We start from the raw sequence: 25,918 nt of genomic DNA, 5'->3' as shown, positions 1-25,918 counted from the left end.
CGATTAGAGAGAGCGCTTCACGGTGCCTCACGGATAACCCCATCGATAACTCTCCTCAGCGATTTCAGCACGAATGCCAGACCGCCTGGTCTTGAGACCAGCAGGACATACTATCAAACTCGCCATCTATTTGACTTGGCAGGTGCATACAGTCTAGCAAACGCGAACGACGTGGACAGTGCCACGCGCGTGACGCCCGACTGCCCCTAGGTACCGTAATCGACCTAATCCTAGCCCGTCCCGAAACAGTAGCGATGTGCCATGTCATTCAGTGCACGATCAGTGACCACTGTGCAGTTCTTTCCGTGCCCAAGCAGTCGACCAGTAAGCCGGCTATATCCACCCGAAATCTCCGCAACATCAATATAAACGCCTACCGAAATGACCTTACTGCTGCAAACTTGTATGCTTTTCATGCTCAGGCTAACGTGGATGAAAATGTGGCAAGACTGGTATTCAAAGTTTATAACTGTTCTGGATCGCCATGCTCCATTCACTTGAAAGCAAACCCGGAAACCCCCAAGCGAACCACCGTGGTCGGACAGAGAGCTGTATCAGCTCACTATGCGGAAGAACAGGCTGCACAAGCGTTGGCTATCGGACAAAACTTGCCAGCAGACCCACTCAGCATTCAAACAGGCCCGGTCCGCTGCATCAAATGCCTACAGGCGTAAACGGAATGAGTTCTTTCGAAACAAGTGCGAGGAGAACACGGAAACCCCCGTCAGCTATGGTCCGTCATAAAGTTCGTTACCGGTCGAAAGCGGACACATCAGGAGTCACGGTGTGGTATGGAGGTGATTACGTCTGTTTTCGAGACTGCCGTCACGGACATACCGCGGCCATCCGAACTACTCCTGCCTGCGGGACCTCCTGCAGAGCATTTCTTAGTGCCCTTTCCACCCATCACAGTCGGTGCTGTGGAGCAAGTCAACCCAGCCAAAGCTACTGAAAGTGATGGAATCCCGGGTCTCCTAATCAAGTAATGTGCTGATATATTAGCTTCATCTCTTACCACATAATTTAATATATCCTTATCCAGCAGCGAAGTTCCACAGCAGTTCAAATTAGGTCACGTTGCTCCGCTCCACAAGTCTGGCGATCCCTTTGTTCCCAAAAAATTCTGATCGGTATCACTGCTACCAATACTGTCCAAAATACTTGAGGAGGTCGTGCAAAAATCGTTGTTGAAACATGTCGCACGGATGAACATCTTGCCAGTGACCCAATTTGCTTTCCATCATGGTCACTTTACGGAAGATGCTCTTGCCCTGATATCTGACAGAGTCAACACTCACTGGGCGAGATGACTGTCCAGTTGTGGCAACCTGCCTACTAGATATGTGGAAAGCCTTCGATAAAGTCAAACACAGCATTCTTATCGAGAACCTTTTTCACATTGGCATTACTGGAGAAGCACTGACTTGGTTCAAACAATACCTGTCAAGTCGCCAACAGCAAATGCGCACTGGTGCCAGACTCGGCAGGATTGTTACATGCACCTGCGGTGTTCCGCAGGGTTCAGTCCTGGGGCCTCTGCTTTTCAGCATATACACTAGAGACGTACCGACTGTTACCTCCCCGACTACGTCAATCCAGTTTGCAGACGATATAGCCTTGACTTCTAGCCGCCGCAGCGCTGACCTCGTTTCGTCTGAGCTCACAACAGCCGGCTCTAGCCTAGCTTGCTGGCTAGTCTCCCGTGGTCTCATCCTCAACGCCACCAGGAGTCAGCTCCTTGTCTTTGCAGGATCCCATGGCCAGAGTCCCAACGTTGTGGTAAAGTGCGATGGCACGCCTGTGCCAAGCGTCACCAGTGCCCGCTACCTTTCCATCATCTTGGATGTACGCATGTCATGGCAGCCCCAGGTCGATGCGATCATCACGAAAGCTAATAAGAAAATTGGAAGTCTGTGGCGGACACGGAAGTCACTAACACTTGCTATCCGTGTTCTTCAAGGCAGCTATCATGCCGGATCTACTGTATGGGTCTGTGTGCTGTTCTTCAAGGCAGCAGCTATCATGCCGGATCTACCGTATGGGTCTGTTGCGTTTTGCCCAGGACTCACTTAGGCCCAGACCTGTGCTGTTCTTCAAGGCAGCTATCATGCCGGATCTACCGTATGGGTCCGTTGCGTTTTGCCCAGGACTCACTTAGGCCCAGACCGATCGGCTCCAAGTAGCACAAAACCGTGGGGCAAGAGCAGTTTACGGCCGGCCAGGGTGCTCCCATGCCAGTGATCTCCTGGAACGCATGCAGGTGTTCAGGACTGGAGAAGTGCATTGGCAGAAGGTCCTGATCTTTGTCTGGCGGTGCATACACGCAAGTGCGAGTCCATCCCTCCCAGATATCTTCGTACGCTGCGCGGATCGTAGGACGCGCCTGGATCTTGCCCTTGGGCTCCGTCTGCCAGGTACATGAACCCGCACCGGACAATCTCGCCCTGCTTCCCAAGGTAGCGCCCTTTGGAACGTCCTACCGGATGCAGTCAGAGTACTGTCGTCTCTCAGCAGCTTCAAAGCTGCCGTCGCACCGTATACCGTCCGATCCTCCTGAAGTTATGATATAAACTGGCCCTGAGACAGCTTCAAGTCTGTGATTGATTTTCATTGTTTACCAGTATTATTTGCCATGGCGACCCCCGTAAGTCCGTAACTGGCAGGGCAGGGCTGAACCCTCCCGATGTTAGTAGCAAGTTCTCTCGTTAGCGGTTAGTACTTAGTTTTAAGGGGTGTCTTATTAGGCGGTTTACAGAACTGTCATTCGCTGGCTTACTTGTAGTTTTGATAACGCTTCGCTCTTCATTGAGATGTCTACCATCATAGCCAGCAATCGCATGTCATCTCGTACATTGAAAATCAACATAATTTTGCGAATCGACCTTTTTTTCAGGATCACTTTTCAACGAGGACGAAGCAAAGTCAGCCGAACGAAGCCTAGAGGAAGAAAATCACCCTCTCCACTTCACCATCACGATACTGACATAGATACGAGATGAAACAACTAAAAAATTCACAAGAAAACTGTACGACCATCATCGCGCTGACTTTGGTCTGACTTTGGTCCGAGAATTTCTATCACGATCAAAAATGTACGAGGAGCACTCAAAAATCAGCCACAGACGTACCTTTATCGCTCTCTACTCCTTTTTCAAGGCACAAAAGTCGACTCTCCACTTTCAAACCAGGAACCAGACATACCAGTGGTCCTTTTCAGCTGCTCCACGAGCGCAGGAAATGTTCACCAAGGGGCGCAGAGCAGCATCCATTCCAGAAAAATAGCTAAAATACGAGGGAGACTGCATGCCTGAGTACATGAGTACATGTATGAGTACATGCAGAAAATAGTCAATTTCAGCGTTTCTGCTCCAAACAGCAACTAGCTTCGACTAGAAACAAAGATTACACCAAAGGATCAAACAACAACCATTTTCTGCAGTTTTTTTGCAGATGGCTTCCTTGTGCTTGGCCCAGCACGCCAAAAATCACACCTCGGAGGAGTACAAAAATTACAACTCTCAGATGTCCTTGATTGCTGGCCATGTCTCTCTTCTTTCTCATTATTTTCTCCCCAACTCTCCTTCCCTGTAACATAATAACATATTCGCTGCCTTGTCATTAAGCATGTGTGCTCGTTTCGTTTAGCGAATTCAAATAAAGTATACCAACAAACAAACAAACAATGGCAATGCTCACCACGCTGCCATCGCCACCGCCAACCGCCATGCTGGCGGCTATTAACGGCATGGTAACGGAGCTGCTGTTGGTCGCCGATGCAGTCATGCTGGGTTGTGGCATGCTGCTAGGATGCATTCCACCCCCTAGAGCACACACACACGTACACACACACACACACACACACACACACACACACACACACACACACACACACACACACACACACACACACACACACACACACACACACACACACATATAACCGTATTATCTCCATTATAAGCCCAGCGCTTATTTTATTTTTTCAATCAGTCCGAACCCTGGGCTTATATTGGAGACTGGGATTCTACTAGAGTCTGGGCTTAAATTTTTTTACCCGTCTGGTACAAGTTCATTGCTTATCATTTTTCATTATATCGGTATCAGAAAGTTTCCCAGCAGGTACCAAGATTGCAGTTTTGTGCTTCCTGGTACACTGAGTCTGTACTTTAGATCTCGGGTATCACAAACGCTTACCACAGCATGTGTTTATGTGATACTGTGTGACGTCAAGCATGCATGGACATGATCCATACGGTTCTCCATTATAAGCCCTGCGGCTATATTGGTGACTGGGCTTGTATATCTTCGAAGCCCTCTTGGAGTGAGCTTATAATAGAGACTGGGCTTTTACAAGAGACTGCGCTTGTAATAGAGATTATACGGTATTGGAGAATAGCAAAGAGAATCAGACTGACGCTTCCATAATTCTTCACCAGCTGGTAAAGTTGTAGAAGTAGCAGCAGCAGCAGCAGAAAAAATAGTGGCTACCATACTCTACGCCTAAGCACTATTGTGCAGGGGATAATTCCGACATTATACTCGGCATTATGGAATTGTAGCGGCCTGACTCCCGTCTACTATGTCATACTACATAATAAGCATGTGCAAGAAAATAAAACATTCTCTTTGGCCTCAACTACTTCTTTGTTGTCCAGTTGGCCATTGTAGCCGTCGTCTAGGGCCCAACGTAAAACCCCTAAAGGACTATCCGAGCACCAGAGCATTGTGGAGCATTAGAAAGGGAAAAACACGAGCATTTTGCGAGATTTGAGCGGCATTTGGACTTTCATAGTGGATAATATCTGGAATTCCCAGCTTTTTTGGCAACAATCGGCTACACTCATGAAGTAGGTGCAACCCTCCTTGTGTTACCAGGTTACTGGATCGCGGATCCCTTTGTGTAGACACGTAACACCTTTTTGCTGTTGGTACTTGATGCAGCAATGCCTATATGACTGCATTGTAGTCAGGTCAATGGATATCTCAGCATCTGCGTGCGCCCAACCAAAGCTGTTGCAAAAATTAGCAACACGGATTTGCAAGGAGGAAACTGTTTTGTCGAGAACAAAGAGAATCTTGGACACGAAGTGAATACCGAAAAGCCGAAGAGAAGTTTCTCGTTGTGCTTCAGCCAGTTCAGGCTCTGAAGATAGCGTCACTAGACCAGCAGCGATACTGAAGTAGACGCCGATCCTTTGATATATTCGGACCAGGCTGAAAGAGCAGCTACAAGCGGAAAGAGATGCATGTTGTTCCGAGGAACTGCTTTTGCGGAGTCCAGCCGAACAGGCTCGAAAAGAACTAGAATTGCTCATGGATTCAGCCACAAGTCGTTATGAGTACTCTGGAGCAGCGCGTGTCTGAGTTTCCTAACGAAACACGTACAGTTAGATGTGGGCAGCTGTACTCCCGAGACAGCAGTGACTGATTCAAGTGCTATCAACAAAGAAGAGTATTCTTGTCAATGTTGCCACCCACAAGAGAAGCACCACAACACAAGAGAAGCACCACCAGTACTTGTACTTGGTAATGTAATTTCACAATTTCCAGACAGCTTGTGCACACCAGCATGCAAGCAGCATTCCTACGTCCGGATTCACCGTGTTAAAATCATATTCCACCACAACCCTGGACAGCAGCAGCATACATCAAACTGCCTTACTTCCTGTGCCATCCGGAAAACACTTCGATGTGGCGATGGAGTAGAGATCGCCAGTGACACCCATTCTCGATAGTATGTCGTTACCAAACCTCTGTACAGAAGACCAGCAGTAAAGAACACTCAGTTACTGAGACCAAGCAGTGTAAATGTGTCAAAGGTTTTCCAAGGTGAGAAAGACAGCACAGAGAAAACAACTGATGCAATATTTTGAGCCCGGACGAAAAGCGAGTATTTCCGCGAAAGCGAGTTCCCCAGCGCTGTACAAGCCCAGTAGATACCTGTTTGTACTGTGGTGCCTAATGAATCGAATGAGGCCTTCAAATCCAAACGGGTACACTTTTGCAAGCGGTAGAGGAGAGTGTTTCAAATAGGATTAGTTTGACAGCAGAATTGTGTAGACCCAAACCGATCATCAGTGTGGATTGTTCGCTCGTAATAATATTATGTTTGTGGAAGGTAGCTGGCATGTTGAAGTTTGCTCTGAGGCCAGAGTCGATCGAAGTGAGCCACTCCTTTGTGTTGGCCCGTTGCCTCCAAGTTGGCCGACTTTTCGTTTAAAAAGTTTCTTGTCACAGCGGTTGCTCGAAACAGGAACAGTCCATGGAGTCCATGTCAAGTTCACCCTGAGTTCCCAAATTTGGGTTCCATGATGGGCAGTACAGAGAAACAATAAGCCTTGCGTGTGTTTCCATTAGTTTTCATTCGTATACGGTGCTTTATAGGCAAGAGGCGAGCTGCTGTTTACCACCCTCCTCTACCTGTGATTAGCACGCCACATTCATTCATATTATACAGAGACCTTCCTTGATATTCAAACACTAACTGTCTTATACAGTGGCTGATCCAGAGATCTCCACAGGAGGTTGCAGTTTATCCAAAGCTGAATAGCTGATACATGTATAGTACATGCATATGGATGCCACTAGTAGATTTGCAAAATTTAGGGGTTTCCGCTTAACCCCCGGAACCCCCTGGACCCGTCCCTGTTATAGCCATCAGCACCTAAGGGCGTGTTCAGATTACCGTGAATCCCGTCAAACCGTGAATGGCGAGAAACCGTGAATGGCGATAAACCGTGAAGGACGTTCACACTACCGATAAACTCACGTTACTGGTACGTAAGTTTTGCAACTCTCACCGCGGCACTGGGAAGGGGTTTTCCCATTTTCCCAGCCTGAGCACTCTTTTTACTGCCGGAATGCAGTTACCGCCGCAGCAGCCACGGCAGTAAAACACTTCCGCCGGTAACGTGCCAGTAACCTCACATGATAAAATCACCTTGGAAACTTTCCCATTCCGTCACTTTTTATCGGTAGTCTGAACTCGCCCTTACATGGGTGAGTTGTCACCTTTGCTTCTTCTGATGAGCTGCTTCGTGTTGCGCTCTTTCCTTCAGTGACTTTAAAAACGTTTGCCCATCAATGTCTGCTCTCTCTGGTTCACGTCGGCAGCCCGTAATTGCTGCTCCTCTGGACTCCCGTAGTTCACTATTTCATTCAGCACTTCTTCCTTCAGCCTCGGTTGTTCCTTGATACGTTGAATTTCTAAATCTTCTGCATGCCGTTAAGCCTGCATCACGTGACCAAAAAACAAGTGAGGCATGCCGGCAGAGTAGTGTACGCTTCTCGTTGGCTGAGAATTCAAAAGAAACGAGAAGCAATGTTCTCTCGAACTTCGAATATTGTTTTGCTAACTGTACTAGTTTTGTTGTGGCACGCAGTGCAGGTTTGCGTCACTGTAGTGACGTAATCGTTGTTGAGCGAGCGGTGCGAAACAGCGCTTGCGCAAAAGGATTGTCCTTCATTTTGTTTTGCTTGTCAAGGGCCGACCCTGCACTGCTAGGCTGTGGTTTTGCTGTTGCAAATGTGAGGTATGAGAGAGAACAGCAAGGGTACGACAAGTGAGTGCAGAGTACAAAGTACAGAGTACAAGAGAGTACAGAGTACAAGAGAGTATGGCAAGGGTACATGCAAACCAGTGTGTATCACTGTAAATTGACTAGAACAGCAGCACCATAATGGCTGATAGAATGATAGAATCACAAAATTAAAAGGCAGAATGACAAACGACATCGCAAATGATTGACAACAACAGAATACACCAAATCAACATTTTTCTCTAGAATACAGCCAACCAATGCCTTCAAAAACACGGAACACTCCTTGCCTATCATGCCATTGGTCGCAAATACCAGAGGGGTGAATGTGCCCCGATCGATCTGATTCACTCGCTCTGCGTAATGCCGCTTTTTTCCCGCTCATTGCGCTCCAATTGGCTCATGGCTTTTTCACGAGACAGCAAGGTGGCCCTGGGATGCGTTACCCGGATATCGAAGAAGGCCTCCTACTGCCGCGTCCAAAAGCCACGAGCCCTGATGTCAAGCCGCGATTCCTGGGATCGGTTAGCTGTGGACCATGCCAATGTCTCACCACCAAATGGGAGAAGGTTGGGCTCGATTGCCACATGGGGACTTACACTTCTGAGTAGCTCAGCGATGAGATCACGTATCTCATTATGCCTTGCGGTGGGATAGCCCCCACAAGGGCACACCATGGCATGGTCAGTCGACAAGTTAGCTCCGCATACACAGTTCGTTGGAAGGCCATCAGGCGGTAGACCGTACCGAAGCGCCACAGCATCTCTAAAATCTGATTTGTTAAGTGTTGTGCCATGGGCGGACCTTGGTTCAACAGTCAGCCAGGAGGACACGCCCTTCTCAAAAGCTATCTCCACCAAAAATCGCTGGTCTGGTGTCATGTGATCATGTACTGTTGCCAGGATGTCTCTGTCCCTAGCGTCTCTCTTCTTCTTGCCTTCTCTTAAACGCTGGCGAGTCTCCATCACAGCCTCGCTAACGCTAGTATCACGTGACGGAATTTCCATTGAAGCTGACGGTGGCCGAGGCGGAAGCCATGATGAGGTGAGAGACTCATCAGCGGTTTCATTGTTGACTGTGTGACGCGGCGGACGCAGTGGGAGTCAAATCTCTGACGCATCACCCCCCTTTAGCGGAAAAACATCACTGCACTCCCGGTCAGCTGAGACAATATCCACCGACCCAGAATTCGGCGGCATAGCTTCCACGTTGTTGATGTTAGTTACTGAGTTCCGCTCCACTGCCACTCCGGACGATTCCTCATCTGCCAATTCGACCCCGGCCAACTCCTCAGCTGCATCTGGCCGGCCCGCAGCCGTTCGCGTGCTATCGGCAGCAAGCTGTGGCACGGCTGCCTCAATTATTGGGCGCACGGCTTCGGTACACTGCGAATACTCACCCTCACATAATGGTGCAACTGGGGGGATGCCTAGCTCACTACGGCTGCATGGAAGACCCATAAGCTGACGAAGGGGATCGTCACTGCTTAGAGACACACCAGCAATTGCAGGCAGCAGGGAATTATTAATTGCATCATCCAATCTATTAAATAGGTCGGGAGAGCAATTTACGGCCCGAAGGCAATAACGCCAGCGCGAAATAATGCTGCGCACAAGCACAGTATACGCAGCATGTGGCTGAGTAGTGGCGAGTTCGGAAAGGTGCTCGACTTGGTGAACCCAGTTATCAACCTTTCCCGATACAAATGTGTGCAGGAATCTCTCAGACCCAAGGGCGCCACCAAGATAAATGCAACCATCCGTAACAATTCTCACCCCAGTCCCAGCGAATAATTCCTGCGCTGCGTGCTCGAGAGATGGCTTCACGAGAAGAACTGTCTTCTCCGGATTGGGGTGGTACCCATAGTCGGGCCCCAGCTGCAATAACTTAGACCAGTAAAGGGATGTGGCTTGAAGGGTGCCAGCAGCGGAATCGTCATCAGCGTACCACAGCTGGGTGGTGTTTGGACATTCGTGTGACAGTTTGTTTATGAGAGGCATAACAGCAACAGCGTAAATGGCCATCGCAAGGGGGTCACCCTGGCAGGTCCCCTCACGGGAAAGAATTTCGCCCCCACCCGCTACGAAGAGGCGGCATGGCGCTCCATACGTGTTCTTGAAAACCTGACCTAAAGCAGGACAGAGAGCGGGAACATTGTGCAGGGCAGCATTCGTATTTAGATAATTGAATGCATTACATGCATCTATTAGCAGCACGGCTTCGGTTTCAGGAAGACTAAAAAACCCTGCCATTGCCTGAACGGCAGCCTCGCAAGCAGCTGGCATGCCAACGCAAAGTTGGCGCGGGGCAGTCGCAGCTCTGACGTCGCTTTCGATCACCTTCATTATCGCTCGCCCTATAATCCTCCTAAACACCTCCCCAACAGCTATGGGTCTAACACCTGGGGATTTATCAAGGGGGATCAGGCGGGCGGCAGTGAATGCCTCCATGAAACTCGGCTCGATATTCGCAGTACACAATACGCGTGCCGAATCCGCCAATGCAGTGCAAAGTCGGTTCGAAGCTGGGCCGAAGCCCGTTAGCATCCTGGTCCAGGCCTCCGAGTCTAGTCCGGACGGACCAGCGGCGCCCTTCATGGACCTGCTAACAAACTTGATGATACTTGGCGTGATGCGCTCGAAGAGTATTGGGTTCACCCGCTGTGAGTCGGTCGGCGCCACCAATGAGCCAGGAACCGCCGGTGAGGGAGACGGGTGCTTGTCTTGCAGTACCTCACGCACAGTCTTGTCACCACCGGCCGAGTACTCCATCCCGAGCACTGAGCCAGGTGAGTCATCACCTACCATCCTCGCTGCAGAGTGAATCTTCCCTGCGAATACTCGTCGACTGAAGGTTGTATCATCCACTGTATCAGGCAGTTTCTGGCGACGCTTCCCAGCGGGTAGGTTTGCTTGAATACATCTAGCTTCGTCCAGGATGTCCTCAAACCTGCCACGTGACCACGATTTCAAACGTCGCGTGATGTGGCATTCTCAGCAGCCCTGGACTCCGGGTGAGGTCGCTGTAATAGTAGCTGGCACGCAACCGTTACCGCTGTCCAAGAGATGGGACGAAGTGGCGAGTCAGCGGCAAATGCTGATATTAAGCGGGCCAATTCATTCACAAACGAAGACCCGGCTGAACCATACGGAATCATTACCAGATTCCTCTCCCAATGCACACATTCGTTGTATACGTCTTGGAAGCAAGCTTGTATGTCATTCGCCGGACTGTTCCATATGTTTTCTTCGGAACTATGCTGAGAATCGTTCAGACCGGCCAAAAGCAATGTTGTATCTCCTCCCGGCAATAATGACTGTTCAGACGATGTCCCACTGATAAAAACGCTTGATTCAGCACTGGTGTTGGCCACATCAGACGACCGGGGCTCTCTCGTTGTCCCTGTTGCTGCGGCTGACAGTTCAGGGCAACTAGCTGGAGGGTCGGTGTTGCGTTGCGTACTGGAGCTAATTGGTGGAGCAATTGCCTGGCTGGCGGAAGTCATGCCACAGGTTGCGGTTGATAGATTCTTGCACCTCAACTTCGCCCTTGGCGCACAGTTCGTACATTGTCTACTGTTCTTGACACAAACACATGATTTGCATGTCCCAGAAGGACCGCATGTGCAACATTTAGCCATACTACTGTGGCATAAGGAAGCTGCAGGTGCAAATGCAGCGGGTGATAATGCAAAATTGCTAGAATCGGTAACAATTGCCAGTTGATAACTGATGTAGAAAAAACAGCACCAGAGCAATGCAAAGGTGCGACGGGGAAACACTAAGCCAACGAGGCGAAGAAAACACGGCACTGGTGCTGTGCCCCAGGTGCATACCAAAATGAACTTACGGGAGAGGTTATGAACGCAATAGAATGCCACCCAGAAAGTACTGCTGCTGCTGCTGCTGCTGCTGCTGCTGCTGCTGCTGCTGCTGCTGCTGCTGCTGCTGCTACTACTACTACTACTACTACTACTACCACTACACCCGTGCACATTTCAGACGTGTGTTGCATGGTCGCACTTTGACACGCATTCACTCACCGATGCTTGCGATGGCAGGCCTGTATCTGTTGTCGCCGATAGATCAGCTGCTCCCATCTGAGCCACTGCGGTCAACACAAGAGAAGCACCACCAGTACTTGTACTTGGTAATGTAATTTCACAATTTCCAGACAGTCAGCTTGTGCACACCAGCATGCCAGCAGCATTCCTACGTCCGGATTCGCCGTGTTAAAATCATATTCCACCACAACCCTGGACAACAGCAGCATACATCAAACTGCCTTACTTCCCATGCCATCCGGAAATAACTGCGATTCGTTGTAGGCGTAGAGAGTGGCAGTGGGACCAATTCCCGGTACCATGATGTCGTAAAGCGTCTGTACAGAAGACAAGCAGTAAAAACACACCCAGTTAGTGAAACCAAGCTGTGTAAATGTGTCAAAGTTTTGCCAAGGTAAGAAAGACAACACGGAGAAAACAACTAACGCAATAGTTTTAGCCCGGACGAAAAGCGAGTATTTCCGCGAAAGCGAGTTCCCCAGCGCTGTACAAGCCCAGTATATACCTGTTTGTACTGTAGTGCCTAATGAATTGAATGTGTAGTGGATCTGGGTCCATATTTGTGTTATAGTGTTTGACCTTTGTCTATGCATTATTCTACCCCATTGCCATTTATGTCTGACTGGTGACATCATGCATACTACGCACGTGCACCGTATGACCTTGCGGCATTCACACTGTATGCTGATGGCAACTCATGCTACTTTATCTATAGGTTTTATTCTAGTAATTAGTTAGTTGAAAACAGGACGAAGTTGAGTGTTGTTGTGTGTTTTAGATGACTGCGAAAATCATTACATGGTGTCAGAAGTAGTGTAGTTACAGTAGGATTCGAGGCCATGGCTCGCTTCCAGCCACCTGCGGCTTTCGACTTTAGCTCCCCGGACCGATGGCCCGCGTGGAAGCTCAGGTTCTCACGTTTCTGCATGGCTGCGAAATTGTCGTCAGAGCGAAGAAATCCAGGTCTCCACTTTACTGTATAGTCTCGGACCCGACGCCGACCCTGTGTTTGAATACCAGCTGGGCTTGTCCGACGCCGACAAAAAGAAATATGCTGAAGTCGAAGCATTTGACACGTACTTCCGTCCTGCAACGAATGTCGTCCACGAGCGGGCGCAATTCGAACAACTCATCCAACGACCAGGACAAACTCTAGAGGAATTTGTTCGCGATCTATACAAGGGAGCCGAATTTTGTGACTTTGGCGGAGAGAAGGACAACCGGATCAGGGACCGTCTTGTGGCGCACATGTGCAACAAACGCGTCAGCCGTGAGATCCAGATGAAGGAGGCGTCCGAACAGACCCTTGCCAAGGCACTCGCGTATGCCCGGCAAGCGGAGAAAGTTGAGGACCAGGTTGTAGCTCAGGGTCGCTCTGCAGCTGCTTCGTCCGTATCGGAGCCAGTCTCCTCATCAGCCGTCTCTCACTGCCCTGGGAACTCGGGACGCAAGCAACCCACGCAGCAGCAGCACAACAGTGGCGCCCGTGGGGAGTGCTCGAACTGTGGCCGAGCTCATGCTCAGGGTAAGTGCCCAGCTCGCGGCAAGTCGTGTAATGCGTGCGGCAAGCGAAATCACTTCGCACAAGTGTGTCGGTCCAAACGCCAGGTATCCGATGTCTCCGAGTCTGCACCAGTGCGTGACAGTGACAGTGAAACTGTATTCATCGGTTCTGCTGAGTCAAGTGGGCCTACTTCACCGTGGTTTGCTGATGTGCGAGCTGGAAACCGCTCTGTTCTATTCAAGCTGGACACAGGCGCGGATGTTACAACGATGTCATTGAAGGCATTCAAACGACTGTCGCCAACACCTAGCCTTTCTGCCTCCCCCATTCAGCTACGTGGCCCTGATGATCACCTCTTACCTGTTCATGGCGTTTTCACAGCACACTGCTCACATCGCCACAGATCCACAGACATTCCTGTGTATGTCCTGGAAGGAGCTACCACTTGCCTCCTAAGTCGCTCAGCATGCTCTGATCTGGGTTTGATCCAGCGCATGGGATCTGTGCACAGCAAACCCGAGTTGGTACAGTGTATGAAGGGCCCTGCTGTAAACATCCAGCTCACGTCTGAAGCCACACCTTACCACTGCATGACTGCCCGAAGAGTGCCTCACCACCTCTACTCCAAGGTGCGCGACGAACTGGCACGCATGGAAGAAGGTGACATAATCGCAAAGGTGGATGAGCCGACTGATTGGTGTTCACCAATAGTTCCAGTGTTAAAGCCCAATGGGAAAGTGCGCATCTGCGTGGATTTGAAGCGCCTCAACGCATGCGTGAAACGAGAAACTTTCCAGCTGCCAACACTGGATGACGCGCTTGCCTCGCTGGCTGATGCCACCGTGTTCTCAACACTAGACGCAGCCAATGGGTTTTGGCAACTGCCGCTCGCGCCAGACGCTGCGCACTTGACGACATTCATCACACCGTTTGGCCGGTATTACTTCAAGCGGCTGCCATTCGGTATTACTTACCAGAGATTTTTCAGAAGCGCATCACCAACCTCCTGGATCAGCTCCCTGGTGTCACTGTGTATATGGATGACATCATCGTCTCCGGACGCACCGTTGAGGAGCATGATCGAAACCTGGAAGCTGTTTTCGACATCCTCAAGAAAGCCAACGTGACCGTCAATGAGTCCAAGTGTCACTTTAGGAAGAGTGAAGTGAAGTCTCTGGGCCACATCGTCTCCAAGGACGGTCTGCGGCCGGATCCACAGAGAGTGTCTGCTGTTACCGACCTCAAGCCACCCAAGAATGTCACAGAGCTGCGACGGCTTCTTGGCATGTTCAACTTTGTCACTGCTCCACTTCGTCTTCTGCTGGCGAACGATGCAGTCTGGGAATGGTCTGCAACGCAACAAGCAGCCCTGGATCGGCTGAAACAGCTCGCTACCGACACCCCCTGCCTGTCATTCTTCGATGCGAGACGGCCGACAGTCATCAGTGCAGGTGCAAGTAGCTATGGTCTCGGCGCTGTTTTGCTGCAGAACCACGACGGCAGTCTCCGTCCAGTTGCGTACGCGTCCCGCTCATTGACATCGACTGAGCAGCAGTATGCGCAAATTGAAAAGGAGTGCCTCGCCGTGGTTTGGGCCTGTGAACGGTTCCATGGCTTTGTGTACGGCGACCCATCATTGACGGTCCACACTGACCACAAGCCATTGATACCTCTGATCAACACGCGCGACTTGAACCGTGTACCACTGCGCTGCCAGCGACTGCTCATGCGTCTTATGAAGTACAACCCTGCAGCTGTATATATTCCCGGAAAGCAGCTTGTTGTAGCGGACGGCCTATCACGCGCTCCGGATGCGTCAGCCGACTCGCCGACGTCTCAGCTGGCGGAAGAGATCTCTCTTCACATATCAACGATCACCAGTGAAATCGTCTCGGCACGCAAAGCCGAAGAGCTTGCGGCCAACACTGCAGCAGACACCGTCTTGCAGCAAGTCCTGCAGTACACGAAGTCTGGGTGGCCCGACTCAGCCCACTTGTACGACTTCAGTCACCGAACCTCCAGTCCTCGCTACCCCCAATCGAACGGCGAAGCAGAACGAGCTGTCCGAACTGCTAAGGAGCTTCTCAAGAAAAACCTGAGTCTGCCTGATGCTCTCCTAGCGTATCGCAACACGCCGCTAGCCAACGGCTTTGCGCCAGCTCAGCTCTTGTATGGTCGACGTATCCGCACGACCGTCATGACGTCTGCAGAGCAGCTTCACCCAGAATGGCCCGACATCACCGCTCTCCTGACCACTGAGTACACCCTGCAGGAGAAGCAGAAAGAGGTTTACGACAGCCGCCATGCTGCCCGACCTCTGCCGCCATTAGAGCCTGGTGACAAGGTGTGGATCCCAGACTTGAAGAAGGAAGGGAAAGTAGTGGAACGCCTGTCAAACCGTTCGTACAATGTGGAGACAAACACCGGCACTGTTCGTCGCAACCGCCGACACGTCATCAAGCAACCCTTGGACGACACCCCAGTTGTTGTTGATGTTGAGCCGAACACCGCTGACCAGCCAGCAGCGCCACGTCGTTCGGAACGGGCCACTCGAGGTGTCCCAGCAAACCGTCTGCAGGAACAGATGTGAACTGTGTACGCTAGTTGGATTCTGATCCATGATTGTGATCTCCATACTCGCCTTTACTTGTTCGCTTCTTTACGTACTGTAATTAAATTCTGTACTTATTGCTTCTTGCGATTACTTTCACTCGGTTTAGTCTAATAGAGGATTCTTTATCTCAGAGGGGAGATGTAGTTGATCTGGGTCCATATTTGTGTTATAGTGTTTGACCTTTGTCTATGCATTATTCTACCTCATTGCCATTTATGTCTGACTGGTGACATCATGCATACTATGCACGTGCACCGTATGACCTTGCGGCATTCACTCTGTATGCTGATGGCAACTCATGCTACTTTATCTATAGGTTTTATTCTAGTAATTAGTTAGTTGAAAACAGGACGAAGTTGAGTGTTGTTGTGTGTGTTTAGATGACTGCGAAAGTCATTACAGAATGAGGCCTCGAAATCCAAACGGGTACACTTTTGCAAACGGTAGAGGAGAGTGTTTCAAATAGGAATAGTTTTACAACAAAATTGTGTAGACCCAAACCGATCATCAGTGTGGATTGTTCGCTCGTAATATGTTTGTTGAAGGTAGCTGGCATTGAAGTTTGCTCTGAGGCCAGAGTCGATCGAAGTGAGCCACTTCTTTGTGTTTGCCCGTTGCCGCCAAGTTGCCCATCCTTTCGTTTAAAAAGTTTGTTGTCAAAGCGGTTGCTCCAAACCGGAACAGGCAATGGAGTCCACGTCAAATTCACCCTGAGTTCCGAAATTTGGTAATTGCTATCGCTCCATGATGGGCAGTACAGAGAAACAATAAGCCTTGCGTGTGCTTCCATTAGTTTTCATTGATATATGGTGCTTTATAGGCGAGAGGCGAGCCGCTGTTTACCTGCGACAAGAAGTTGATTTTTCGAAAGACGTAAAAACTCAAGTCGCAGTGCGAAGCAACACGTCAAAAATGCACCTCCATGGTATGGCGCTTCTGGTCATTGCAGAGCCATGAACCTTTGGCTCGGAGTGAAATACATCGTAGTCTCACTGTGATATAGGACCCGGTTACACATGCACTCCAAAGTAGCCGATCCGCTGAAGCGACATCATAGGAACGAAAAATACCATGGCAACGGCGAAAAGCGCTTCAGCGGAAACTCCAATCCACTTCCTACAAAATTTTCGAAGCGAGACTGTCGCTTCTGCGGTTTCGCTTCAGCGGAAAACACCACAGTCTGCTGTATATGGACTGATATGAACTCTCTTCGCGTTCCCGTAACGTAAAGAAAAGCTGTTCTGCTCTACGTTCACGTAGAGAAATCACGTGAAATGTGTACTGGGACTTTCCCCATCCATATTTGGCAGTTTTCTGCCTGCAGTTGATTGATACCCAGCAGATCCGTAGATTCTACGCATTTTCTCTGCGTGTGCCACAACGTAGAGAACTTCATCTCCGCGTAGAATCTGGAGCCAAAACACGCGAAGCCGTAGACTCTAACCCAGACACCTGCTCTCTACGTGATTTCTCTACATTTCACGTTAGCCGAATTTCGGCCTTTCATACGGATTATATTTTCGTACGATGCTACACTAAATACTAAATGCACGTGTTCGCATGCGGTGCACATGTATAGTGCACATAACTTCACAGGAACAAATTTTAGTACGGAATTAATTTTAGTACAAAAGAGGCCGTGTACGAAATCGTACGAAAAGAAATTCCGTCCGAAAATGTCCTGCCATACAGTATTCTCCATACCGTATGCACCACAGACCACTTTTCTCTAATTTTCCGCCAAAGTACGGGTTTGCCCTTTATTACTTATTTTTTAGTGTTTATTTGAATTCGGATAGCTCAACAGTACAGAATTACAACTACAAAGAGTACCGAATAGAAGCCCCCCCCCCCTTTGTATGTGTGACCATACACACGTGGTTTCGCTGGAGCGACACCAGGCTCGCTGTCGCAAAACCTCGATGCCGAAGCGAACCCCAGTGCATGTGTGACCGGGCCCTTAGGCTACCGGAGATCACACACACACCCGTCCCGTGGGTCCTTCTTGCTACAAAACTCACTGGTGCTTGACTGCGGTCCATGCTTGTCCACGAAGGTTGTTGCTGCTGTTGCTGCTGATGGCGTTGCTGGTGTGCTGGCTGTGGCTGCTCCTGGGGTTGCTCCCGGGATTCAGGTGATGCTTGCGACCGCGCTTGCAGACCACCACACTGCGCCGGTGGTCTCTACAAGGAACGGAGAGATCACCAATAACGGGATTCAACACAATAAATGAAGCGAGTTGCGCATTCACCATGCACGTATTTTGTGAGAGGTTAATAACAGGATTAGGATATTTTCAGAACAAATTCACCATGCACATAGAGAACTGGAGCACATAAAACAGTGCCAACTAGCGGGTATTCAGGCCACACTTACCGTATCATTATTATCAGACATATCACAAAAATCACATAGGTCTTTGCAATGAAGGACGACACGACATCACAACTAGGAATTTCATGCCCAGCTGGCAATCACAAGGTGACTAATATGATACAGGAAATGCCTGCAGTACCCCCTTTTATACAGTAACATAGTCCAGGATGGCGCTAGGCTAAGCCGCATGTAACTAAGTGTGAACTGGTAGGTGAGAACCTACGGGGAGGGGGGATCGGTGCTAGCTTGCGAATTCATTTGCTGGCCCACTGGGCATGGTGTTGTTCAAAAGTGATACAATTTGTGTAAAATGGATGGTAATGTAGGAGGCGCTGGCTACACAGCCAGGGAGTGCGAGAACAGGCTCATTATTGCTACTAGCTTAGGAGGTGCTGCATCACGTGATGATACTGAAGTTTGGTAGCAGCAGCAACTTGTTCACGTGGAAACATTTGGGGACAAGTTCTATCCTACTACAGGTGATATTTAGTCTGTTGTGCTCGCACCCCCCCCCCCCCCTCCTCTCTCCTGACTGTGGTTCCTGCGCCCTCTTTTTTACTCTCCATTTTGCACCAATTTTATCACTTGTGACAGTGAAAGATAGAGATCTGATTAACAGTAGCATGTGCTGCAGAGAGTTAAAATGTTTATTCATTATTCGTTCATCACTTCCACTAGCCTGCATCCAGTAGCAACTGACTTACTTCTGTGGCTTTCAGGTTCACCCATCGCTATGTCTTCCACGTACTCTGGTTTGCTCAAAGTGTAAGGCCAGACTTACAGTACTTTGACGTAATTTCCGTAAATGTATCACCATAGCATCCTCTGCTAGTCAACAATCGTTCCATTCCTTTTACGTCATAATAATAATTATACTGCTAGCAGTATAAATCTCAGGACACATAGACGCCTGTTAGTGATGCGACTTTGGAATAAAGGTACGACGACAACAGCAAAAACAAGGGATAGGCAAGGGAAATGCGAAAAGGGGAAGGGATGGGGAGAGCCAGGTTCTCATTATAATTTTTTTTGTTTCTGCGACATCCCAATTCAGAGCAACGACTGTGTGTTCGCTCTTACATGTACGTGCTTGCTGGACTTAGTTCGTTACCATGGTTAGACAAAGAGCCTGAGGCCAGGGAGGTACGTGTCATGGAAGCATGTAGAAAGGACCGGTACTGTAGGGACTTCAGACCATTTTTTCAAATCGGTTTTCTGTGGCTTATGTTTTGCTTTTTGGATAGGTTAGAGCTTCCTGAGGAGTTTGGTCTTTAGTTTTTCTAAATCGGACAAAGGAAACTAAAGTTACAAGCAAAATAGTCATCGCCTATCACCGGATTTTTCCGACAAACGTCCCACACATTTGAGATCAGAGAGATATGTCAAACTGAGAGAACCCACTTTCCTTAGCAACGCATAGCAACCGCACACCAGATCCAAAAGCATCTTGATTCTCCGCAAGAAATAGCGGAATACATGTAGCATGGTTTACAATGTAGTGGTTAGTAACAGGAGACATTGATAATACAGTCTTGAGATAGCTTCGGACTGTTGCCGTGACTGTTGGTGTCAAGAAAAAGAATGATCACGGAAGAGGCACTGACTAAGCTCAACACGTACATATACAGGACATTGTATTGGCTGGAGTAATCGTAGCACGCACATCAGCAGAGATACAGCAAATAGCAACAAGAATATACAGCAAATCTCCCAGTTCGGCACTCTTTCAGCTATTCTTGCCGAGCTCAACCAGATCGAGCATAACAGCATTGGAGACAAGAATCGGGGCATGGACCGAAACAGCCAAGAGTAATTCAATTTGTACATCAGCATCATTTAGCGCAGGATACTTCTCGCCGCTTTCCATACTGTGACTATGGCGGCGCTGCACGGCAAAGTACAAAGAGGAATAATGCAAGAAATAGGTCTTCTGGAAGGTGAAAACAATAAAGATTACCTTCTATCTAGACTAATTCGAGGTCGTAGAATACGAATATCACATTTTCAAGAAGGGGACCCGGACGGATCATATAGTTTCTCACCTTTCCCTTCCATCCGCATACGTATCTCCGTCAAAAATGAACGTAACAGCTCCATTCTTGCTGGTCCCAAACGAAGACAAGCTCCAACAAGACGAACCGAAACTTTCTCCAACTGTACAAGACTTCCTTCATTTCGAAAAACGGTTCCACATTTCTTTACACGACTTGACATATGACCATCACACGATTTGTGCAGGCGTCGATTTGCACGCTTTTGGGCCATGAAGTCACGTGGTCTGAAGTCCCTACCGGTAGTGCCTAGTGCAGTGGCCTGCTTTTGCACAAAGCCTGGCATCACATTTCCAGGAAGCTAGTTATAGCGCTTCCACGAAGCATAAAACGCGAGAACCTTCTCTACACAGACTCAGTACACGACTCCAGACTGTGTACAGTCCCGTATGTAGATTTACTGTCTTGACGTCGGCTAGGCCAGGGCCATAGGAGTTATGGCTGATAAAAATGGTGGTAAAGACACACCTGGCAATATGGCGGTAAACACACGCTCTCTAAGCTGCAAAGTTCTGGCACAGAGCTCTCCTTCTCATCACCACCACCATCAGTTCGCGCCTGGCGCCTAGTCGATGCATGGTTAGCGGTATCCGACATAGCAGGTTGGTACATCAAGTAGCGCATGGCACATAGAAGATGACACAGCAACGACATAGCTCGATTGCGACGTAGACCTACGTTTCGTCCCCGCTGGACTCATCAGGCAATCTTCGTGGTGGTGAGAAGGAGAGTGCCAGAACTTTGCAGCTATAAGAGAGGGTGTGTGGTCAGGCGTGTGTTTACCGCCATATTGCCAGGTGTGTCTTTACCACCATATTTATCAACCACAAGTACAGCTGCAGTGGTGTCTTCAACTTCATTCGTCCAGCTCCGTATGAAGACATCCAAGAAGAAGATTGCCTGATGAGTCCAGCGGGGACGAAACGTAGGTCCACGTCGCAATCGAGCTATGTCGTTGCTGTGTCATCTTCTATGTGCCATGCGCTACTTGATGTACCAGCCTGCTATGTCGGATACCGCCAACCATGCATCGACTAGGCGCCAGGCGCGAACTGATGGTGGTGGTGGTGGTGGTGAGAAGGAGAGCTCTGTGTCAGAACATTGCAGCTTAGAGAGCGTGTGTGGGCAGGTGTAACTCTTATCCACAGTGGTGGTAAATCTATCCTTCTTTGATCAATCCACAGCTGGCTTGCCCATGATCATACTGGCAATTCACTACTACTCATTACTGTGGATAGGAGTCATACTGTAGTTCAGTTGGTTAGGGCATTGCTCGCGAATAGCAAGGTCCTTGGTTCGAGTCCCGGTGGTGTGACTGACTATTTTCCTTTCTTTCATATCTGGCTTGCAAGTGTTGAGTTTCGGAGAGAAAAAGAGCAGTACGTAGCATGTGGCCTCCGATTTCCTAATACTTTGAAATTCTCCGTGAAGTCCAAATTTATTAGAAGCGGTGAGGCCTCCTGCAGTTTCATACAGAATTACAGATGGAGCGGACTCGCTCCCTTCTATTTACACTGCAACGTTCGAACATGGTAGGCAGCGCCTTCTGGAGCTCATAGAAAGATTCAACGCCAGCCACGAACGTATCAAATTCACGCATGAATTAAGTTGTGACAGTGGCTGCATAGACTACATGGACGTAACGATCGCAGTTGGGCAAACCGGAGAGCTGTCATTCAAATTGTTCCAGAAGGCATGCAGTAGTGGCCTACTGGTGGATTATTCATCGGCAGTTCCTCACCACATCAAGTTAGCCGTCGCTCAATCTCAATTCCTAAGGGCACAGCGACTATCGTCTAACCCCATGATGCAAGCCGAGAGCGAACAAAAAATACACAAACAACTGCGCATAAATAACTACCCAGCCAGTATCATATCGGAAGCAAGGGAAGCTGCCAGGAAACCTCGGCGTAGACGACGCGGTAATCCTCGCTCTGCCTTCCTTAAACTACCGTTCAAGTCCGATGAAGTACACCACCATGTGAACAAAGCAATACGGAAATACAAGTTGCCGGTACGTGTCGTATACGAGCACTCGGGCAGCCTCAGGCGTCAACTGTGCCGTTCGGCGCTGTCACCACCCAAGTGCGTAAACGAGCCCAACATTACTGAAAAAAGACGAAGAGGACGTCCACTAGGGCCTTGCATTACCTGTCAGTCTGGAGGCGAACGAGTATGTATGACAAAGAATGTAGTCTACGAATTGCAATGCAAATGGTGCCGGGAAACGTATGTTGGGGAGACGGAACGCTCCTTGGAAACAAGAATTCGGGAGCACAATGGCGAGGCACGCCGTCGCACTCTCGATAAGCCATGGGGTGACCACGTGCGCGACAAACATTCTGGCGAGAGTATAGCTGCTGCGGATAGTGTGTTCTCGGCTGTGTCAGTCCTGGCAAGGGCAGGCGACAGAGCAAGCAGAAAACTGCGAGAAGCTGTTGAAATCCGCAACTTGCGGCCGCAAGTAAACACTAATGCTGGCTGGGCACTACTGTGAATATATTATCGTATCTGGATATTAATATATCACCAATCCCTTTCGCCACCTTTGTAGCTGACACATTTGGCGCAAACACAGCACAGCACAGTATATTTGCTGCTCCTTTGTAGAGTGCACATCATTGCAAACCTGATGAGGGCTATATGCCGAAACGTTGTTTTAACTACGAAAATGTGTTCGAACGTTGCAGTGTAAATAGAAGGGAGCGAGTCCGCTCCATCTGTAAGTCCAAATTTGACACTGCAAATATTATAATTATTATAATTTTATTATTAAGGCAATAAATAGAGTAAGCTGCGCACTCAGTACAAACACCATTTGCAAAAACTTATTTCATGTATAAAAGCTTGTTCCTTGAACGTTTTCGTGGCCATCTCATCAGAAGGATTACTGGCAAATCAAAATTAATTCTAAACTCAATATATATACGCACAATGCAAGTAATAATTTAGACCCTATCTAGCGCGAGCAATGAGAGTTGAAAGAAAAATTACATCAATCAACGATATCAGGTGACAACAGATGAGATAAATTCACCACCAGAAAGTAACCATGCAATCACAAACGAGAACTTCTCGGATCTAAATTCACAAACAATTTCAATGTAAACAAATTCTTTTTCTGCCTACACAAGATCGGTTTGGTGGTAAAGATGTAGATAGACTCCATACACGCAAATACCTTTGACTACGTGAACGAGACCAAACGGGAAAACAATCATCAGTATAACTATCTTTGGGGGACGTCCTCGTCTAGGCCTCGATGAATGAGCAAGAACGAAAACGAAGCCAGAATTTATACTGGGGGTAGAGAATCAGCAAGAATATTCTTACGCGCCTCAAGTTCACACTACACTACCATAAGAATGTATGGAGCGGTGGAAAAATGCGGGAAACAACACATGAAGGGAATGCAGTACCACAACATATATTCAATCTGTTAGGTACCTCCTCCCGTACCTTTTCTAGCTGACCTGCATGCATGCACTGGCGTACTCACCTTTTGTCTCCTTTTGTTCCATTGGCCTGGGTAGCTATTTGCGCGCCCAAAATGGCCATAGCTACCCAGGCCCTTTATCTTGCCGTTCAGACTTGATCTCTTTCTTTTTCTCACTCTTCAATGTAGTCGTTTCGTTCGTCTTTGTCTCAGTCTCTTCGTCTCCCCAATAAATGTCGTTCCCACTAACTTGTTCCCGTTGTCCGTTGGCCTAATTCATAATCAACATATATGTTGGACTCAGTAGAGCGTCCAGCCCCTATATGATGTCCAACCCCTATATAGAGTCCATTGGTCCAAAATCCACTGTACAGAGTCCAAACTTGGAATCAACTGCGAGCTCAAAGTTTAGATGGACATCACTCCCTGTATAGAGTCCAGCCAATTGGCTTCACCTCTATATATAGTCCATTGGTCCAAAATCAACTGTACGGAGTCCAAACTTTGAAATCAACTATAAAGATTAAAGAGTCTTTATGTGGACAACACTCCCTGTATAAAGTCCAGCCAATTAGGCATCCCCTATCGAGTTCGAAATTATACATAGGATCTGCTGTAAGCAGTGAATATTAACCAGAAAACGGCCTCTCCCTTTTTAAAATCCTTTACATCATTCACTTCTCAAGATAAAAAATATGTATTGAGGCGCCACTGCAGCCACTTCATTACATGAAAAACCCTACAAACACCATCCTCAAATCAAGTGGTCTCTTCGCAGACGCTGCAAATTACAATATCTCAATCATGTAGTGTTGCCAAATTATTGTGCACGCACACACACATGCACACCCCCCCCCCCCCCCACACAACGCCAAGAAAACACCTAAAAAAAAACAAGAATCGAAAGAGAATAATGGAGAGCCCAGGATTAATTATTTGTTTTCAAATTAGTGCGCGCGCGCACACACACACACACACACACAAACTTATACAACGCCAAGAAAAGAGTAGAGACACAATACACACGCAACTCCAACAGCCATGCAAACGTCCACACATTTACACGTAAAGTCAAGAGGGATAACAAATAATTATACGAAACGAATGCATACGGGGACGGGTACACGCACGTTTACATACACGTAGTAGTGTAAGAGAGTAACATAGTGCAGTGGTCAGCATAATACTAGCACATGCTGAGACTGCAATAGCAAGCTTCACCATTGCTCATGGCCATGCAAATGTTCAGCAGCACTCAGTTCCGCAAGCTTCTGAAGATCAGCACACCTGCAACAAATAGATAGCACAAGGATACGCTTATTACCGTAATCATGATGCATGGGAGCACACAACTACCAAGTTCTCAACGAATGTGATGCTCAATGAAAATCAATCCACACAAAGACCTGTGACCAGGTGACGGTGGGGACAATAATCTATTAGTAATACGAGGAATAAGATCGTTTGTGCACACTCAAGACGCACAGACACACCAACATACATGTAGTGTACACAGTGTTTCACTTCACTGCAACTAAATTGAAATGAGATGATTTGAACAATCTGTACAGCGTTGCCGTCAGTCAGTCTTCCCCAAGATGGAAATGCAATGATTTGTTGTCACGAGGCAGTTTCACTGACACAATAGAGAGGTTAAGATGCACGTTATTTCCGACGTGACGCGCAATTTCACGTCAAATTTGGCGTGAAACTCCAAATTTCGACGTGAGCAGCAGGTCACTCGCGTTGATTTTTCGACGTGCGAGCAAATAACGCGAGCTGAACTTTCGCGTCACGTCAGAAATAACGTGCATCTTAACCTCTCTAATAGAGAGGTTTCGACCCGCGTGATTTGTGCTCTTACGTGAACGTCAATTTTTTGCGTTGACGCGAGCTCAGAAAGAGCTTTCGTTTCGCGTTGCTTGTGAAGCTCGTCGTTTCGCTGACGACAGGAACGAAAACTTCAAAAAGTGAAAAAAGTGATTTTTGGTGAGCTAGAATTTGAAAGTAGGTTGAAGTTTTGTTTCAGTACGGGTTGAGAAGTGTTGTGAGGCCGCGCCGATGATGGATCAACACCAACAAGCTGTTTTTGGTGAAGTTTTGTTTCAGTACGGGTTGAGAAGTGTTGTGAGGCCGCGCCGATGATGGATCAACACCAACAAGCTGTTTTTGTTGCTGCCGTGGGACAAGGTGACCTTGACGATGAGGAGATAGCAGCTGTTGTACTACTCCTTGCTGAACTGGAACAACAAGGTGTGAGAAAGAAAGCCGTGCGGGAAAAAGGACGCATCAACATTTTTTCCCTATCGGATCACAAATTTCGGAAACTGTTCAGA

At 48.4% G+C, this 25,918-nt stretch overlaps 1 protein-coding gene and 1 long non-coding RNA gene across 2 annotated transcripts in view; both read right to left on the bottom strand.

The window, feature by feature from the left end:
• LOC135815066 (J domain-containing protein DDB_G0295729-like) overlaps positions 1 to 18,194 on the bottom strand; it is a 39,585-nt gene extending 21,391 nt beyond the window's left edge. The window contains exons 1-6 of the mRNA XM_065328305.1: positions 18,096 to 18,194; positions 17,741 to 17,902; positions 11,828 to 11,918; positions 11,581 to 11,645; positions 5,663 to 5,753; positions 3,697 to 3,821 (exon numbers count right to left, since the gene is read on the bottom strand). Of these exons, the coding sequence (XP_065184377.1) occupies positions 3,697 to 3,821; positions 5,663 to 5,753; positions 11,581 to 11,645; positions 11,828 to 11,918; positions 17,741 to 17,902; positions 18,096 to 18,116 (555 nt within the window). The 5' untranslated portion in view covers positions 18,117 to 18,194. The remainder of the gene's footprint in view (positions 1 to 3,696; positions 3,822 to 5,662; positions 5,754 to 11,580; positions 11,646 to 11,827; positions 11,919 to 17,740; positions 17,903 to 18,095) is intronic.
• A 1,108-nt stretch (positions 18,195 to 19,302) lies between these two features.
• Positions 19,303 to 20,353, bottom strand: LOC135806873 (uncharacterized). Its single transcript, XR_010551323.1, has 2 exons — positions 20,138 to 20,353; positions 19,303 to 19,980 (listed from the first exon to the last, which is right to left on the bottom strand). It is a non-coding gene; the product is annotated as an uncharacterized LOC135806873 (long non-coding RNA).
• Between the last annotated feature and the right edge of the window lie 5,565 nt (positions 20,354 to 25,918).

This window comes from Sycon ciliatum, chromosome 1 (genome assembly GCF_964019385.1).
Source record: "Sycon ciliatum chromosome 1, ocSycCili1.1, whole genome shotgun sequence".
Classification (NCBI taxonomy): domain Eukaryota; kingdom Metazoa; phylum Porifera; class Calcarea; order Leucosolenida; family Sycettidae; genus Sycon; species Sycon ciliatum.
The sequence above is the reverse complement of the archived record's forward strand: the minus strand, read 5'-3'. Positions and strand labels throughout refer to the sequence as shown.